The sequence below is a fragment of the Miscanthus floridulus genome, chromosome 17 (assembly GCF_019320115.1).
Source record: "Miscanthus floridulus cultivar M001 chromosome 17, ASM1932011v1, whole genome shotgun sequence".
Lineage (NCBI taxonomy): Eukaryota > Viridiplantae > Streptophyta > Magnoliopsida > Poales > Poaceae > Miscanthus > Miscanthus floridulus.
In genome coordinates, this window is record NC_089596.1 from 90,123,037 (window position 1) to 90,140,698 (window position 17,662).

The window sequence follows — 17,662 nt, forward strand, 5'->3', positions numbered from 1 at the left end:
CAGGTACACATGGTCACCAACTACAAACGGCAAATGTCTTCTTCGCTTGTCCGCATAAGTTTTCTGATGATTCTGAGCTGCCTTCAAATGACTCTGAATAACACTAACTTGCTCTTGAGCTTCCTTGATAAAATCAGGTCCAAAGTAACCACAATCACCCACTTCAACCCAGTTAAGAGGTGTTCTATATTTCTTGCCATACAGGGACTCAAAATGTGCCATACAAATGCTTTCTCGATAATCATTGTTATAAAAAAACTCAGCTAGAGTCAAGTATTCGTCCCACTTTTCTGAAAAGAGATGACACAAGCTCTCAACATGTCTTCGAGTATTTGATTGACTCTTTCTGTCTCACGTCAGTTTTCGGATGATAAACTGAACTTATGAGGAAACGGGTATTAAGACATTTCTGAAGCCCACAGAGACAAAGACGAACCCTCTATCAATAATAAAAAAAAAATCCTACAAAATTACAATCCCATAAAAAATATATACTTCTTGCCTGAATACCTATATCCGCCGGGCAGCATGGGCAGGACGTGCGGACGCTTTCATCTTGACGTCCGGCCGCCGGTAAGTCCGATTAGTTAAGCACGCTTCGTCAGATATAACAAGCGTTGGTCGGTAGTAGTGACTGGTTCAGCGCTTTTGACTCCCGGTCTCCCACCACAGCTGCTCTGCTCCTCACACAACTCAAAGCACAACGGGAGGGAAACCCAACACCACAGTGAGTCAGTGGTGACACTCCCCTCGGTCCTCTCTCCACTGCTTCCGACCCTCCCTTCCACTTCCCAGCACCAGTGCACCACCAGCTCGCGGGAAATGGCTGCCTAGCCTAGCTCAGCAAGAAGCAAGAAGCAAGAAGCAAGAAGCAGGAGTAGTAGGGAGGCAATGGGTTGCTGCATCAGCAAGAAGTGCGATGAGCCGTCTGGCGTGGCGGCTGGGGAAGCCTCCCGGCGTCGGTCGGAGGCGCGCGACCCGCCGCCGCCCCCGCCGGAGGAGGAGACGGTGAAGGAGGTGCTCTCGGAGACCCCGAAGGCCAAGCCGAGGCCCAGGCCGAGGCGCGTGGCTGCGTCGGCGGCGGGGCAAGAAGCAGGGGAGACGACGGCCAAGCCGAAGGCTGGCACTGCTAGGGCGAAGGTTGGCGGTGGCGGTGTCGGTGGCAGGGCGCGTCGGGCGGTGGGGCCGGCGCGTTCCGGGCCTTCCGGCGACGAGAAGACGGAGGTGGCGTCCGAGTCCTCGGCTGCGACCACCGCGGCGGGCCCCGAACGGTCCCCGGCGAAGGCGGCGGCGGCGTCAAGGAGGCGGGCGGCAGCGGTTTCCGGCGAGGTCGCCCGCTGCGCCAGGTGGGACCGAGGCGCCGCCGGCGCCGGCGGGCGCCCAGGTGGCGGCCGCGCGTCCCCCTCGCCGCCACCGCCGCAGCCGCAGCCGCGGCGGCGCGATACCATTACCGGGGAACGGCCGGCGCGGAGGTCCCCGTCGCCCGCGGCGAAGCGGACGCAGGAGCAGCGCCGTGTGGGCGCCGCTTCTGCAGCCTCTGGGACTGGGACACAGCGTAAGCCGCCTGTGCCCGTAAGGCCCTGTGGCCGCGCGTCGCCACGGCGTGGGCAGGAGGCGACCGCGCCCGCGCCTCCCGAGCTGTCGCCGCCGGCGCAGCCACGCGAGCCTGAGGATTGTGCGTCTCCGCCACCGGTGCTACCGGAGGAGAATGCCGGCGCCGTTGCAGGCGACGGTGAGGGGAAGGAGTCGCTGGACAACCCGTTGGTGGCCATGGAGTGCTTCATCTTCTTGTAGCACTGACCTTCTCCCCTCACATTCTCAGCTGCCTGTCAGCCAATTACTCCACAGTTAGTTTTAGCAGGAGTAACGAGGTAGTAGCAGACTAGCAGTAGCAGCTTTTTTTTTATCCCCGCGGGAGAAAATTACTCCCAGGTTATTTCCGTAGCACCGTCAGATTCAGATTCAGATTCAGGTTATTTCTGACGTGCTGTTGTATTCCTTTGCCCGTGATGTCAATCTGTAGAGTACCTATCCGATCAAGCATGTCTAGTTCTAATCTTCTGTTCCTTTTGCAATGCCGAGTCATTCAGGGTGGAACCGTGGAAAGGCATTCCATTTGTTATATTTTGCCATTCTCTATTTCATTAGACTGCCCGCCAATTCGATTTGCACTGCTGGAAAGCTTCTCCATCTCTCACACACACGTGTGTTCTTTTACCGTTAGCGCCCCTAACCACGCACCGTTGGCCCAATTTGCGGTGCAGCAGCAAGGATTTGGCGGTAGATGGTGCAAATTTCGCAGTGTCTTCCATGATCCAGGGCCCCAGGCCTCTCTTTACTTCTTTTCAAGAATTGTGTATATACTAGTATACTAATAGGATGGTCATTCAGAGTCCAAGAAATACAGGGTGCGTTTGTTTGCCTAGCCCAATTAGGCCACTGCGCCATAAGAGTGCAACATGGGCTGATTGATTGCCTGGGCGGGCTTGGGAGCTAGCTCCACATGCTCCCTAAAGCACCCCTCGCCCTAGCCTTGGGGGAACGAAAAAGAATTTCGTTTCTCTCGGGCTCAGCCCGAGCCGGCGCAACAGAGGCAGCAGCGAGTGATTCCGTCACCTCGGTGCCTCTTACCTCCTCCTCGTCTTCTCCACGAAATCGCGAACCACGCAGGCCGCCGCCGGCGAGCGAGCCACGTGAAAGGGTCCGTGACGCCTAAGAGGGGGAGGAGGGAGTTGAATTAGGCAACTTAAAAGTCTAACTCTCAACTATGACCTCTTTTTCTATTCTTAGCAAAATCTATGCAAAAGATAAACTATCTAAATGTGTAACTACGGTTTTGCTAGTGTGTTACTATCTCTACCGCAAAAGGAGTTATGCAAACAATGTAAATGTGGAAGCTAAAAAGTAAGATAGAGATATGCAAACTCCCGTCGACGACCCCGGTATTTTTACCGAAGAATCGAGAAGCACGTAAGCTCCCCCCTAATCCTCGTTGGAGCCCCTCGCAAGGAATCCCTCGCAAGGGTCAAGTTCCCGGTCGGGTAACTCCGTGGATAGCCCCGGGCCTTCTCCACGCGCAAGTGGGTCTCCGGTGTGTCTTCCGACAAGCCTCTCCCGGACCGCTCCCCACCGTCTTCACTATCAAGCTTTCCGGCCGAAACGCCGCGGGCCTTGTTCTCTCCGGTACACGGTGGCGGCCACACCACAAACGTGGTTGGTGTGATCTCGCAAGACTACAAGCCCTCCGATGTACAACAATAGTGTACGCAAGCACCGAGTGGTAAGAGGTATGCAAACCTCACTAAATACTAGGCCTAAACCTAGAGCAAGCGCATAAGCGGTGGTCTAATCAACCTAAGCACTTTACAAAAAGCACCTACGTTAATCACCTAATGAATCACTAAGCACTATGCAAGTGGAGATAACTAAAATAGCGTATCAACACCTTTGGTATGTTTTCTCAGCTCCCCTCACAGCTCAAATGGCCGGTCGAGGGGTCTATTTATAAGCCCCACTAAGAATGTCGTCGTTGGGACGAAACCCACTTTTCTGCTACTGACCGGACGCTGATCACGTCCTGACCGGACGCGTCCGGTCGTCCCGACCGTTGGAGCGCGCGCGCTGATCGGACTCTGGGCTGAGTCCGACCGCGCTGGCGTCGCTCTAGAACCTCTCTGAAAAAAATCGGACGCTACACTTCGTGTGTCTGGTCGTCTAGTGTGTTGCGTCCGGTCACGTTGAAAAACACTGCCGTGATGATGAACAGTGTCATCGGTGCGTCCGATCACTGCTTTGCTCAGCGTCCGGTCACAGCTGCCGATGCCTGCTGTTGCCTGGCAACTGATCGGACGCGTCTAGTCACTCATAGGGCCGCACCCGGTCACCTCTGCCGAGCTCGTTTCTTCACGATCTTACGTTCGGCTTGGTTTCAATCTTCGTGCTTGGACTTTGCGTGACCTTGTATGTCTTATATGCATCTTCACATGTCTTTCTTAAGGTGTTGATCATCGGATCATCACGTCGCCTTCGTCCAAGTCACGTTTTACATCCTATTGAACTATAAAACAATTACTTACAAATTCATTAGTTCAATTTGATTGTGTTGGTCATCAAACATAAAAATCTAAAGTAAAATGCGCCTAGGTCCATTTTCCTCACACCATAGGTGCGCCCCACGATGCCCTACAGGCCACAGGGGCGGGCGCCGCCGTTGCGGGCGAGCAGGCCGCCGCTCGCACCTCCGCCGCCTCATGCCACTCACCGCGCCGCTGCCCTTCCCCCTCCTCGACCGCGTCCTCGCCGCTTCGCGTAGGAGCTGCTCCTCTCCGCGCACTGCTGCCCCTCCACCGCGGCGAGATCTAGAACCGGTACTTTGACCTGCACCTCATCCCCATTGCGCTTTGCCTCGGGCGAGCAGGCTGCAGGCGCGGGCGGTGCAGCCCCGCGGGCTAAGGGAAGACGACGACGTGCTCTCTCCATTCTCCCTTCTCTTCTCTTCCTTTGTTTGTACTCTCTCTCTCTCTACGGTGCGGCCATGGATTAGATTGGTCACCGGCTGAAGTCCATGTCCTCAAGGTGTTTGTGCAAATGTCTCCGTGGTAGGTGCTGGGAAGAAGAAAGGGATAACTCTACCCATGAGCTGGTGCAGGGTAGTTGTATTCGCTTGTGCAGCCTACCAAACAATATGCGGTCCTTACCTGGCTTAGCTTCATACACCGAAACAAATACGAGTAGTTGCACACGGTAAGCATGTTCCAATCCAGCCGGTCTCTGGCCAGCCACTCGAGCCACCCTTTTGCAGGGAAACAAACATGCCCACGGTACTCCTTTCCTTTGCCAGTTCAATAATGGCCTGTTTAGTTTCCATTTTTTTTTTTTTTGCCTCCTACAGTAAAAGAGCATGTTTGGACATATGTATGAAGTACTAAATGTAGACGAAAAAAAACTAATTACACAGTTCTCGACAAAAATCGCGAGACCAATCTTTTAAGCCTAATTAGTCCATGAAAAGCCTTAAGTGCTACAGTAACCTACATGTGCTAATGGCCGATTAATTAGTATCGTTAGATTCGTCTCGCAGTTTCCTGGTGGGTTCTGTAATTTGTTTTTTTTATTAGTATTAAAAACCCCTCCCGACATCTTTCCGACACATATGATGTGACAAAAAAAAAAAATTTTCGCTCCGCAACTAAACACACCTGCTCAAGGCCGACACAGCCAACATAAAAAGCCATCTCGTCCTCGTCCATGTCCTGTGCAACCGGATTGCCGATCCAATGCGACGGGATGCCTCGCGCTGCATATTCAATGGCGAGCCCTGCCAAGTGTTCCTTCAATGCCGTAGCAGGGGCCAGGTGGCACGTGTCACAAGCGCATCGCAGCAGGACAAGTGTACTGTGTACGCGAACGCGAACGCAACGGGAGCTGTCGCAACAGCGGTAAAAACTACCGGAGTGCTCATCTACATGGGGTGCGGGCGCAGCGCATTGCATCTCTCCAGTACACGCGCAGCCGTCACACAACTTTTGCCCATACTCGGGGAGTCGAGGTCGAGGGTGGTTCGCGCGTTCCAGAGACTGAGACGGTATGGCACCGACGCGCCGGACGGGGACGTGCGCAAGTGACCCGCGCGGCGTCACTGGCAGGCGGCAGCAACGACACACGCGCGCCCCGCGGCGCCGGTCACTCGGGTCACGGGGTTGGCGCGTTCAGGCAGACTACCAGACCAGTGGCGCACGAGGCGCGAACACGCGTTGAAGTACAGGCCGACCCGCACGGCCGCACTCCGCGGCCGCCTGTCCGCCGCTCCTGCTCTGCTCCCCAGGCTTCTTTCGTTTTCCTGTTCCAATCGCGCCGACACATTGACGTTGTGGCGTTGCCCTCCCCGCCTCCGCGACGGTTCTGCTGCCGCTGCAGGCTGCACCGCACCTACCGGCGGCTACCGAGACGTTTCCCTTTCCTCCGGTCGGTTTCTACCGCGCCGCGCGGAGGGCGGGGGAGATCGCGCTCGCGCTCGCGCCGGCCGACCGGCGGGGATCTTTTACCAGGACCGAAGCAGTGGGCCGGGGGGACGGCGGATCACAAGCCCCGATGCGGCCGGCGTGCATCGGGTGGCAGGCAGCGAGGCCGCTGCGCTTTTTTGCCCGCCACTTCGCCCCACGCCCCAGCTTTGCGTTGCGCCTTTGCAGTTGTTGCAGCTGCAGCCTGGGGTGATGGGTGCAGCCGTGCAGGTGCGGCGAGCCAGCCAGCACCAGCAGTGGCAGTGGCAGTTTCTCGATCCAGACGATGCGGGGAAAAGGGCACTCGCGTGCCGACATGCGCCAGTGACGCCGAGCCCGTCAGGCCCGGCCTTTTCCTCGTTGCGCCGCAGCTTTCCGGTGGCGAACCTTTTCGATTCTGGGGTATCGCGACATCAGTGGATGTGGACGCTGCCTGTGCGTGCGCGTCGTACGGCTGCTGCTGCTGCCGCACTGCACGTCTCGGCACGCAACGAAACACACGCAGTGGGCGCAGATCCAGCCCAGAACAGGTCCGTATTTCGTGTAGGCCAGGCCCACTAACAACTGCTGAATTCAAATCATCAAATGCCTGTTTCATAGAAACCTCAGGCAGAAGTTTCTCAAAAAGAAAAAGAAAAGAAGAAACCCCTCATGGGACCTTAGACCACAGGAGTACAGGCTACATACAGGCCGACCGTTCCAGACTTCCAGTCATGGCTAGAACAAGAAATTTGGACACCTCTGTCCAATTTATTTTAAGGCACAACTTCGTGACGAATTGAATTAAGTTCACAAACGCCTCGGTCGAATTTATTCTCAGGCACAACTCCGCGAGGAATTTATTCAAGTTCACAGAGGTTTCCTTGACAGTACACACAAAAAATTTCGATCACTCAACCCAACAAACATAGCAACGCCAAAGGGAGCCTTCCTTTTCTGTTGTCAACGGAGTTGACAACTTCTTTTTCTCGTTTATCTGGAGAGCCTTGGTCATATAATTAATCCCGTGGCCAAAATTGTGCTGGGAGCCTGGGATTTTATCTGACGGAAGCGAAATCTTCATGCGGCTGATGGTGACTCTGCCCACTTGTTCACCACCTCTTTCAATTTGTCGAATCCCTGGAATACGAGAGATGGGTAAGGTGATCAACTAAAAGGCAATTCCAGAAACAGATTGAAGGAATAGACCAAGACAGCAAGCGCCAAAAGATCATAAGCAAAATAGAAGGTTTGGTTCCAAAAGAGGGGCAAAATAGAAGGCGCTACATTTGTTAAGCAGTCAGCTTCAGTGGGGGAAGCCGCTGGTATAACAATTGCAATACGTAAGCAGTCAGCTTCACTAATGCTGCCAAGGGTACTATCCCCGTAGACAGAAAGAAGCCTGCTGTATTCAAAGAAACATCATGTCCCATTGACTAAAACCTACTATTCAAGGATCCAAACCCTGCATTTTGTGAAAATTCCATCTGAGACTCCCCTTGCACCCAGCAAAAATCAATATCAAAGACAGATGCACAACTCCAAATGATGACAGATGGGCTAAGCATTCCATACTGGCTCTATATAGTTTTTGTTCAAACACAGGGTTTGTTGCATGGAGCCAAAGGGCCTCTAGTCCAACTGGTTATAGCGTCCCGGCGGCACTCCTCGGTCCTGGATTCGACTCCCCGTGCGAGCGAATTTCAGGCTGGGGTTAAAAAAATCCCCTCATCTGTCCCACGCCAAAGCACAGGTCTAAGGACCGTCCCGTTCTCACTGGGCGACGGTGCCGCTGTGTAAGGGTGGGGCAGGGGTTCGCGGGTTTTATGGGCCTGCGTGAGAAGGTCTTCTTCTTAATGCAATGTCCGGGGGTGGTCATACCCTCGCAGGTCCAGTTTTTTTTTTTTTTTTTTTTTTTTGCATGGCATAATTCCATAGCACCACGTGGTCATGATAGGCAGCTTTGAACATTCCTATCAATACAAACAGAACACGGAGGTGGAATAGTGATGTAAATTATGAAACATGTAGCCTTTCTACCGATTAGTAAGTGATGATTGAAAGTACAGGTGCAACAAAGTTATATAATACTGATGATTAAACAATCTAGTTAATTTTCCACTGTTTTGACAAGTAGTAGTGTCAGAAGTTTGAGCATCACATTAGAAATATTCTGAATCTTGAGACTGGCAGTCCTGAGAGTCAAATTCGATATGATTCACCACCTCCAAATGGACTAAATTACTAATACGAACACCATATGCACAAAAAGAATAATCCACTTACTGTTCGGTTTGTGAAGCTTCCAAAAGATTCACCTTCCTGGCGTTTGCTATTCCAATAGGAAAACAGAGGTTCCAAAACCTTCTCGATGTCATCAAGCTTCACTTTATCCATAAATGATTCTGCTAGCGTACTCTGGTTTGGTGTTCCACCCAGCCAGATCTATGGTCACAGAGTAGAGCGCAATAAATACAAAAGGAACACAAAACTAAAGAGGCAAGATTGCCAAGCGAATGTAATCAAAGTGATGTGTAAAATATGTCAGTGTCACAATTCTTGTTACCTGGTAACTTTTTGGGCCATCACCAACAAAACCAAGCTCTGCCATATATGGTCTAGCACATCCATTAGGGCAGCCAGTTATCCTCACAACCACAGACTCAGAATCCTTGATACCAACCTATTAAGCAGATACAGTAACATCAAATGACAGGGCTCCAATACATATTATGCATCTGCATCTGCTAAACTGATTTCTCACAATATGACAGACAAATACCTTGTTGAAAACTGTTCTAATTCGTTTAAGAATGGGTAAGATCCCCCGTTCAGCTTCTGTTTGTGCCAAAGGGCACAGTGGCAAGGCAGGGCATGCCATGGCAGTTAAATTCAGGGGGTCCACATCCTGTGGTTCCTACATACATGAACACCAACTTCAGTTATATTCCACCAGCAAACTAAAATGTTGCAAAATCCAACTTACATAGTAACTAATCCTGTTTGCTTATATTTTTTTCTTCTCTGAATTTTCAGTGTGAGAAAGGCTTCATTATGTGTTGGAGCGGTTATAACAAGAACAATGTTATCAATCGCAGCAGCAGAAAAAAAAACATGCAATTGATCGTTTCAAACCAGATGAATAAAACAGAGAAAGGAAATCTTACCAGCAGACCAGCTTGGGCAAGAGCTGTAGTAATGGATTCTCTCCATGCCTGATCAATCCCACATAAAATAAGATTTTGGTTTGGGGTAATACTAACATCCAAATTATACTTCTCAATTATCTCTCGTAGAGTTTTCTTTGCTTGCCCACCAACACGACCATTATCAACATGCACTCCATAGAATAATTTCCCATCACCCTACAATAGAAAAAAGAGGCAATTTAGAGCTCAAGATATAGATAATAAGAACAAAATGTTGCGACTAAGCAAGCATGTAAGTGAATTACTAACTTATCAAATGCTCTTCTTCTAGAGCACAAAGTAAAGGCAAAGTACAAGTATGCCATGTCAACTAGAAGAATTAAATGGAGAACATAACCTTTGCCACTGATCATCTCTAGATCAACAACAAAACCACAAATTACTTGGACTATACTTACTACAAGGTGGGGTGTTGGTTAAGAACACAGATTATCATTAGTTTCCCAAGACAACAAAAGAATCATATCAAATAATACCTGTTCTTGCCAGCCAAGGTAGCTGTTAAACTGCCACTCTGACAATGGTCGGAAACTTTCAAACTTCTTCCCGTAATATTTTTCAACTTCAGCCCGAAACTTGTCGATTCCCCAACGGTCAATCAAATACTTCATCCTACTATACTTGCGATCATCCCTTCTTCCATTTTCCCTCTGTGTGACGACGATGGCTTTTATAGCATATAATATATCTTCTTTCGGAACATAACCCAACGGATCAGCCAGCCGAGGGAATGTAGTTTCCACTCGGTGTGTTCTTCCCATGCCACCACCAACCTGGAAAATAGGGTAGTAAAAACATTATAGAATAAATTAACATGTAAGAAAAAAAAATTACCCAAAAGCAGAGTAGGTTCAGAATGTTTTTCATAGGCCTTACATAGATGTTAAAACCAATAGGTTCTCCTGCATCATCGGAAACAACAACGACACCAATGTCATTGGTCAGAATGTCAACAGAGTTATCACCAGCAGCGGTAACTGCGATCTTGAACTTCCTCGGTAGATACTGGGTGCCGTAGATTGGTTCAGGAGAGTCAGGGAAGTTTGTTCCATGTGAGTTGTCATTGCGGGATTTTGTCACCTCAGGAGGCTCTTCAGCTGACATTATCTTCTCTCCATCCACCCACAGGTCATAATAAGCCCCGGACTGTGGTGTAAGAAGTGCTGCAATGTTCTCTGCTGTTTGTTGAGCAAAAAGGATATCCTTTTTGACATAAGGTGCTGCAGGTGCAAGTACATTCCTGTTGAGATCGCCACAAGCGCCCAATGTTGAGCCCATATTCTTTATGACAGTGCTGAGAACAGTCTTCAAGTTCTTCTTAAGAACCCCGTGCAACTGGAATGTCTGCCTGGTCGTCAGGCGGAGTGTTCCAATGCCAAACTCATCAGCTAGTGTATCCATAGCCAAATAAAGCTGGTTTGGAACTTTTCCACAAGGATTCTTTGTACGGAGCATAAATGAGTAATTCTTCTGCCCACGGACGTCTCGATCAGTTTGCTGGTAGCTTCCATGAAACTTGATCAACTGAACAGCACTCTCGTTGATATTTGGGGCCTCCGAGACCAACTCCTCATTCAAAGGGTACCGGAGGAAATTGCTCTTTTCCTTGATTATCTCAACCTTGCTTCGCTTAACTTCAGAAGCATCCTTCTTCGCAGGCTGCAGGCATGATTTACGGATTCAGAATCTCAGATAACATAATTGTTCCATGATTGCATACATTTTTCTAGTAAACGAAATTTGATTGCACACTGTAGCCAAGGTTTTAACCGATATTCCAGGGGTATAAAAGGCTAATGTAAGGCAAAAGTAGTTTTATTTTTGGGAAAACTTTATCAATGTTTTGAAACAGAACATTTCGCACTGAAGACAAAAGTCAAAGCTTATCTCACTTCGTCCGAAGCCATTCTAGTATAAAATGGCAATACGAGTTATTTTAACAAATTTGTCTCCTTAATTAATAGAGTGAGTGCGCCACAGAAATCAAGAAACACTCGATCTTAGTATCTAACACCACCATCACTGGACATATTTTTTTAACGGACCGGACATAGTCACATATTCGCCACCAGGGACCAGCACCAAATAAATCATAAATCACGCGCTAGTAAAACTCGCATAAAAAAAATCGCCAGAACCGCAGGTTCAGATCACATTTCAGATTTCACAGTACCATTTTCAGCAAAGCACCCCTATTCCTTAATTCCCTTTCACTTGAAAAAACAGAACCCATGATCCCCTAGAAATGGCGGCGCTCCGAACACCCCATCCCGAGGAATCTCCCGCGACGAAGACCCGAAACCAAGCGACGCAGACTCACCGCGGAGACGGCGCGTATGCTGCCCGCGGACGCGCCGCCGCCACCCGGCGAGGCCGCGGCGGGTGGCGCCATCTGGATCGGCCTCCCGAGCATCCGCGACCTGGGGAGCGCGCCCCGGAAGCCGTGGAGCTCGGCGCCCCCGATCGCCGCCGACATCGCCGGAGCCCGGAAGAAGGTGGTGGGCGGAGGTGCGGCGGCGGCGGCGGAGTAGCTGCGAGTCTGCGACTGCGAGCGAGGGTATTTGTCCGTGTTCGTTCGCAGTGTCGAGGGGTCGTGAGTCGTAGACGACGGGTACGGTGCTTTTATTGGGGAGGGAGGGCCCCACCGGGGTATGTGGGTGGAGATCACTCGCGTGGACGTCGTCCATGGGAAATGCTCGTTATCGTATTGGCGATGGTATTGGTGGGGCCGGTGCGTCAGTGATTCGTAGGAATCACGGTGTACGCACGCGGTGCGGGATGATGGTGAGGGAGTGGGGTGGGGACCGGAGGACACGAACGGCAGCGGTGAAGCATCGCGGCTGTCCACACCTGACGACTGTGGAGGCCACGCGTCCCGTGCCAGTCACTGACAAGTGGACTACGGTCGTGGTAACCCTGCCTGTCAGTGACATAAGAGAATGCTCCCGGCGCCTCGTAGCGTTTAGCACTCGTACTGCTGGCATATTTTTTTTTATCTGGTCGTGGTAGTAGTAGGCACGAGGCGGCCAAGATGCGCCTGCACTTGCTCGGCGGCTCTGGATTGGCCCGGCATCGTGCGGGTGCATTGAACCTGGACGTCTTTTTCCGTTGCCAAAATCTGGATTCCCCTCTCCTTCCTCGCTTCCGTTTCCGCGCGCGCAGCCGTGAGAGTGAGGTCAGAAATGAGATCAGGGGGCCGTGGGCCGGGATCTCGTGTGGCAGCTTGCACTCTGTTTCTGGCGTGATGCCGCGACGTACTGAAGTGACAGCGAGTGGCGTGGCCTCTCCTGATCTCGTTGCTCCTCCTGTCTCTTGTGCTTGGATAAAGCCGCGCACCGGATAATTTGCAGCCCCGTTTCGAGGAAATTTGGTGTGTGCGGTAGCCGGTAGGTAGCGGTGGGATTTGCAGATCATTGGCGGCGTGTCACGGTCGCGGCGGAGTGCGTGTGTGCATGGCGCAGCAGGTGCTGATTCTCTGTGCCACAAAGCTGAGCCCGAAAGCTCCGTGTATGCACCTTGTTGTTTTCTTTTCCTTTTACCGGAATGCCCAGAGATGTCAAACATGCTCGTTGGTTTAAGCCAGGACTCATCAGTCAGCTAACAATGTTTTTCTCTCACAACAAATCAGTACCAGCTGGGCTTGTCGGCCCAGAAACCAACAAACGAACGGGCCGAAAGTGTCAACGGTCGACGTCACCACCCGTTTTGCTTTCAGGAAATGCACGTCAAGATCTTGGCAAAAGTGAGTACGGATAAGCACTGTTTGTTGGAGAGTTTTGGGGCAGCGAACGTCTGAGTTCGTACCGCTCATGCAGTCACGCCCGAGGTCGTTTGGATCAAAGGAGTTTCATAGAAAATCAAAGGAAACCAAGGCGATCAAATGGGAAGCGAGTAGAGCATCTTTCCTTTCCTTTGGAACACTATCATCATCTTCTTCACGATTTCACGGGAAAAGCAAAAATCTACTTCAACGTTTGGTTTTTTTTTCTTCCTCTATTTACGGCGGCCTGAAGTGGCTACACCATTAAACTCATCGGATGGATATGATAGCGCACAATTGTTTAGCAAGGTAGGGCCTGTTTAGCTCCACCAAAATCTAAACTTTGGCACTATGCAAAAAGAAGATTCTCCGTCATATTAAACTTGCGGTACATATATGGAGTACTAAATGTTGACGAAATCAAAAACTAATTGCACAGTTTGGTTGTACTTTGCGAGACGAACGTTTTGAGACTAATTAGTCAATTATTACCAAATACAAACGAAATGTTACAGTACACTATATGACGCTACAGTAATTTTGTCGGCGCCGAATCGGCCCAACTAAACGAGGGCCTAGAGTAGTGGGTTCGTCCTCCTTGTGGGCGTACTTGTTTATTTGTTGCTAAATCTTGCCAGCTCATGCTGCATGGCGTCAAGATAAACACCATGGTTGTCAGGTTGTGTGAAGAGAGTGGGCCGGGGGAAGAGAGAAGAAAGATTGGAGCTGTTGGAGAGTGGAGCTCGATGTGTCTCAAAGACGGAGATGCTGGCATGCTTGATTGGAATACCCGGATGAAAAAAATGACTACTAGTAGGGGCGAATGAATGGTGTCTATGACTGCAAGCACGGTGATGTGTAGTTTCATCCATTAACCATTGTTTCTATGGCTTTCATGCCGATGGTCTTCAGTGTTTGTGCAATTGTATCTTGATCTTGCGTTCAGATTCAGATTTAGTTTTTTCTTTTTAAAGGGATAGATCCACATACAGTTGGAACTATTTAGAAACCATGGGCTACCTATTTGGAACCGGACCAAGGCAGCCCATTCCAAACTGGTTGAACTGCTCCTCCAAACCCAATTCACACCGACCCGCTTTCCTGGACCAGTCCATTGGCAACGACGAAAACAAGCCCAAAAATGAATAACAAACGTTAAAGGAAAAGGTCCATTTTACCTTCCTCTGAAAGTTTAGTTTTTCTCATCTTTTAAAACCGTTCATTTTACCTCCCTACCTGGGTGGTTTTCAAAACGGTTTTGTCTTTTTCTTTTTTATTTATTTTGGCTGAATATTTAAAAAATCATAGTAAATCATAAAAAAATCGTAAAATTGGAAATCCAATTTTGTTGGACTCCACATGAGTAAATCTATACAGTATGGTATTCTTTAGTAAAAAGTTTTTGTTGTAGCTTTACATCTATGTTTTTCTATAATTAATTCATAGCTGCAGTTTCTATGGTCCAATTGTGGTGAAATTTTTATGGTGGTCTAATTATTGTATGCTTTAACTGTAGTAAACATTTCATACTCATTTATATTTTTACACACTTTTAACTATTTTAAAACTATTTAACAAGTATAAAAATAAATAAATCTATAACTCAGTTACACATGATCCAATGAGCATGAATTTTTTACTAAAGTTCAATCATATAATAATTAGCCCACCATAAATTTTTATCACAATTGAACCATAGAAACTGTAGATTTGAACTAATTACAGAAAATCATAGATCTAAAGCTACAACAAAAACTTTGTACTAAAGCATACTGTTGGGTACCACAAAAGGAGTCCCCTAAGCAAGAACCGAAAAAATCGCTTAGACCCTGTCAAAATCAAAGCCAAGAGACAACTATTGGCTAACCCCCAGCCTTGTCCGAGGCTACCGATTCTCCGTCTTGCTCGAGGCCGCGCACGTAAGGCCTCGGACAGGAAACCGATTCTCCGTCTCGCTCGAGGCCGGCTCGTAAGGCCTCGGACGGGGAACCGATTCTCCGTCTCGCTCGAGGCCGGCTCGTAAGGCCTCGGACGGAGAACCGATTCTCCGCCTCGTTCAAGGCGGGCTCAGCAACAATCCCGTCGCCTCCGCCTCGACCGATTTCTCTGACAGAACATCACGTCTAACTAACGTGCCCAACCGCTCCCGTGATATCAGTCGAACGACGGCTCAACACACCGGAGTGGCCGACGAGACGTGGGTCACATCGACGCCACGCCGTCCGGGACAGGATGGGGCAGGGGTTACCGACCGCTGTGCTCGGCATTGTGCCCACGACGGACACCCATGCGGCGCTGTGCTGCCTGACCCCAACTGCTCTGAAAATAGCGCGGCGTGGGGAGTCAAGTTCGGGTCCCTGTAGCCTCGAAATCAGTGTACAGGACCAACTGCTCCCTCCGAGCCTCGGCAATCCACTTCAGGGTTTTGGTAGCCTCGGGATTCGCGCCCACCGAGCCCCCACGATGGCTCGGCCTCGGCACCAACTGAGCCTCGGCTCTTTACGCTGTCGACACACAGCGACCGGCACGTCGTCCGCCATGCCCTGTGTCAAGCCATCACTGGAGCTCCCACATCGTACAGGATCAGGCGTGACCGGTGCGTCGCTCTAGTGCATCAAGGACAAAGATCGCTCCGTCGACCATGCCGCCATAGTAGCAAGCTACAGGGCTCGGACACGCCACCTCCGCTTACAGGATGCTGCGTAGCGAACGCATGTATCACCCCTGTCCCCCCTTCAACTATAAAAGGGAGAGACTAGGGCCGTTTCTAGGGGAGATGAACTCACGCTCTCACGAACGGCCGAACGGAGAACATAGACAGATAGACGCTTAGACCCACGCGCAAGCAACGCACAACACTCTGTAATCCGCATGCTCTCCCGCTGCCTGAGATCAACATCTCAAGCAATCTGCACCGCTCCACGTAGAGACCTGGGGCTAGCTCCCTCTCTCACCTAGCTTGTAACCCCCTACTACGAGCACCTCGGTGCAAGGAATATAAGATCGATCTCTCAGACTGGACGTAGGGCATCTATTGCCTGAACCAGTATAAACCTTGTATCTTTTTGCATCACCATCCGGGATTAGGGACACATAGTACAAATTTACTAGTTTGTTGAGGGCTCGCCGGTTCAAAACACCGACAGTTGGTGCGCCAGGTAGGGGCTCTACTACGTGTCAGCTTCGTCATCCCAACAAGTTTCGGATGGCAGACCCCGTACGACCGCTACGTCTCGGCACGGTGATCTGGTTTGAGAGCCTAGAGTTTATATCTCTAGGATCTGAGTACGACATGGTACTCACACCCCGAGCCCCACCGACCGACGACGACATCACACACTAGCAGCCCAGGCGCAGGCGGCGCCAGGGCCGCCGCCCTCGTCACGCCCGCCAAGCGCGATGCGGGCGGGACCACCCTGACACCGCGCAAGCTCAGGGCCATGCGCCACGCTCCGCTGGTATCCCATGCCCAGCTGTTGGCACAAGGTCCCTGGTTGGGGACCTGTCTAGCCTGAGCCTGGAGAAGGGAAAGACGCCGGTGGCGTGCGGCGACGCCCTGTCATCAAGCTCTGCCCCGCCACCTCCTGAGGGGTCGACTCCGGCGGAGCAAAGCTCGGCGACGGCACCATCCCCGTATCCCTTTGGGTTGCGTAATGCCGCCGCGGCCTATGCTTCCGCTCACGTGGAGCCCTCAGGACGCCACCAACGCTTCGCCCTCGACCTCGATGCCATGACCTCGACTCACACCCACGCTGACTCCTCGAAGGAGGATGAGGCGTGGGCCGGAGCGGACTTCTTCGGGCTCCGCGACCCTAAAGCCATGCGCCGCTTCCTGGCCGCAAGCGACTACTGCTTTGGCTACTCCGATTCTGATGACGAAGGCACTTACGCCCCCACTCGTGAGTGCTTCCACATCAGGCTCGGTATGCCGAGCATGGGTGATGAGGACGAAGGGGCAGGTTCTCGCTCCCCACCTCCCGTGGGGGCGAGCGGCGTCGTAACTCCACGCAACGAGATCCCGATGGCGCGGAACGAAAACCTTGCCCCTGAGGAACATCGACGCCTTGACTTGGAGCTGCTCTGAGAGCTTCAGGCCAAGGTCGAGCAAGACCGACTCCTGCTGCAGCAGCTCCGAGACACCCTCGAGCAAGAGCAGTAGGGACGCGGCGACGGCGGAGCAGCCCGGCGGAGGGCTCGCAACGTCCACCACCGCATCAACAACGACGTAGGGGGCGAGCAGCCCCCTATCTTCAATCGCGCTAGCCAAAATGTCGCGACAGCGGCGGTGCTTCTTCGAACGATGCCCGAGCCCTCTACCACGACGGGGCGATGAGTACACGGCGAGCTCCAGGACCTCCTCGAGACCGCCGTAGTGCAGCAGGCCGAGAGCTCTGCTTCTCGACGGCGCGGGGGCACCACGGAACTACCCACGGCATCGCTTCGATAGGATAGAGAGGCCTCGGTTCGTTCCGAGCCTGCTCGGGCACCAACAGCCAATAGGGCCCCCTCGGCGCACGACCGCCTCGGCGGCCGACGCGAGGCGCAAGGCGACCACAATGTGGTCAGCAGGCGACGGCGCCACGACAACGAGGGGCCCGCCAGAGGCTACCACCCGCATCGAGGCGGTCACTACGATAGTGGAGAGGACCGCAGTCCTTCTCCTAGGCCACTTGGCCCTCGAGTCTTTAGCAGGGCCATCCGCAGCGCCCACTTCC

At 51.6% G+C, this 17,662-nt stretch overlaps 2 protein-coding genes across 2 annotated transcripts; one reads left to right on the forward strand and one right to left on the reverse strand.

Annotated features, from left to right (window-relative positions):
• The first annotated feature begins 457 nt into the window (after positions 1-457).
• LOC136518734 (uncharacterized) lies at positions 458-2,110 on the forward strand. The gene has a single exon (XM_066512424.1). It carries the CDS (start codon positions 892-894, stop codon positions 1,792-1,794), a length of 903 nt encoding a protein of 300 aa, XP_066368521.1. The 5' UTR covers positions 458-891; the 3' UTR covers positions 1,795-2,110.
• A 4,607-nt stretch (positions 2,111-6,717) lies between these two features.
• Positions 6,718-11,780, reverse strand: LOC136516274 (sulfite reductase [ferredoxin], chloroplastic-like). Its single transcript, XM_066509633.1, has 8 exons — positions 11,508-11,780; positions 10,064-10,846; positions 9,664-9,960; positions 9,146-9,343; positions 8,761-8,895; positions 8,545-8,661; positions 8,265-8,423; positions 6,718-7,118 (listed from the first exon to the last, which is right to left on the reverse strand). Exons 1-8 carry the CDS (start codon positions 11,661-11,663, stop codon positions 7,059-7,061), a joined length of 1,905 nt encoding a protein of 634 aa, XP_066365730.1. The 5' UTR covers positions 11,664-11,780; the 3' UTR covers positions 6,718-7,058.
• Positions 11,781-17,662: the final 5,882 nt, after the last annotated feature.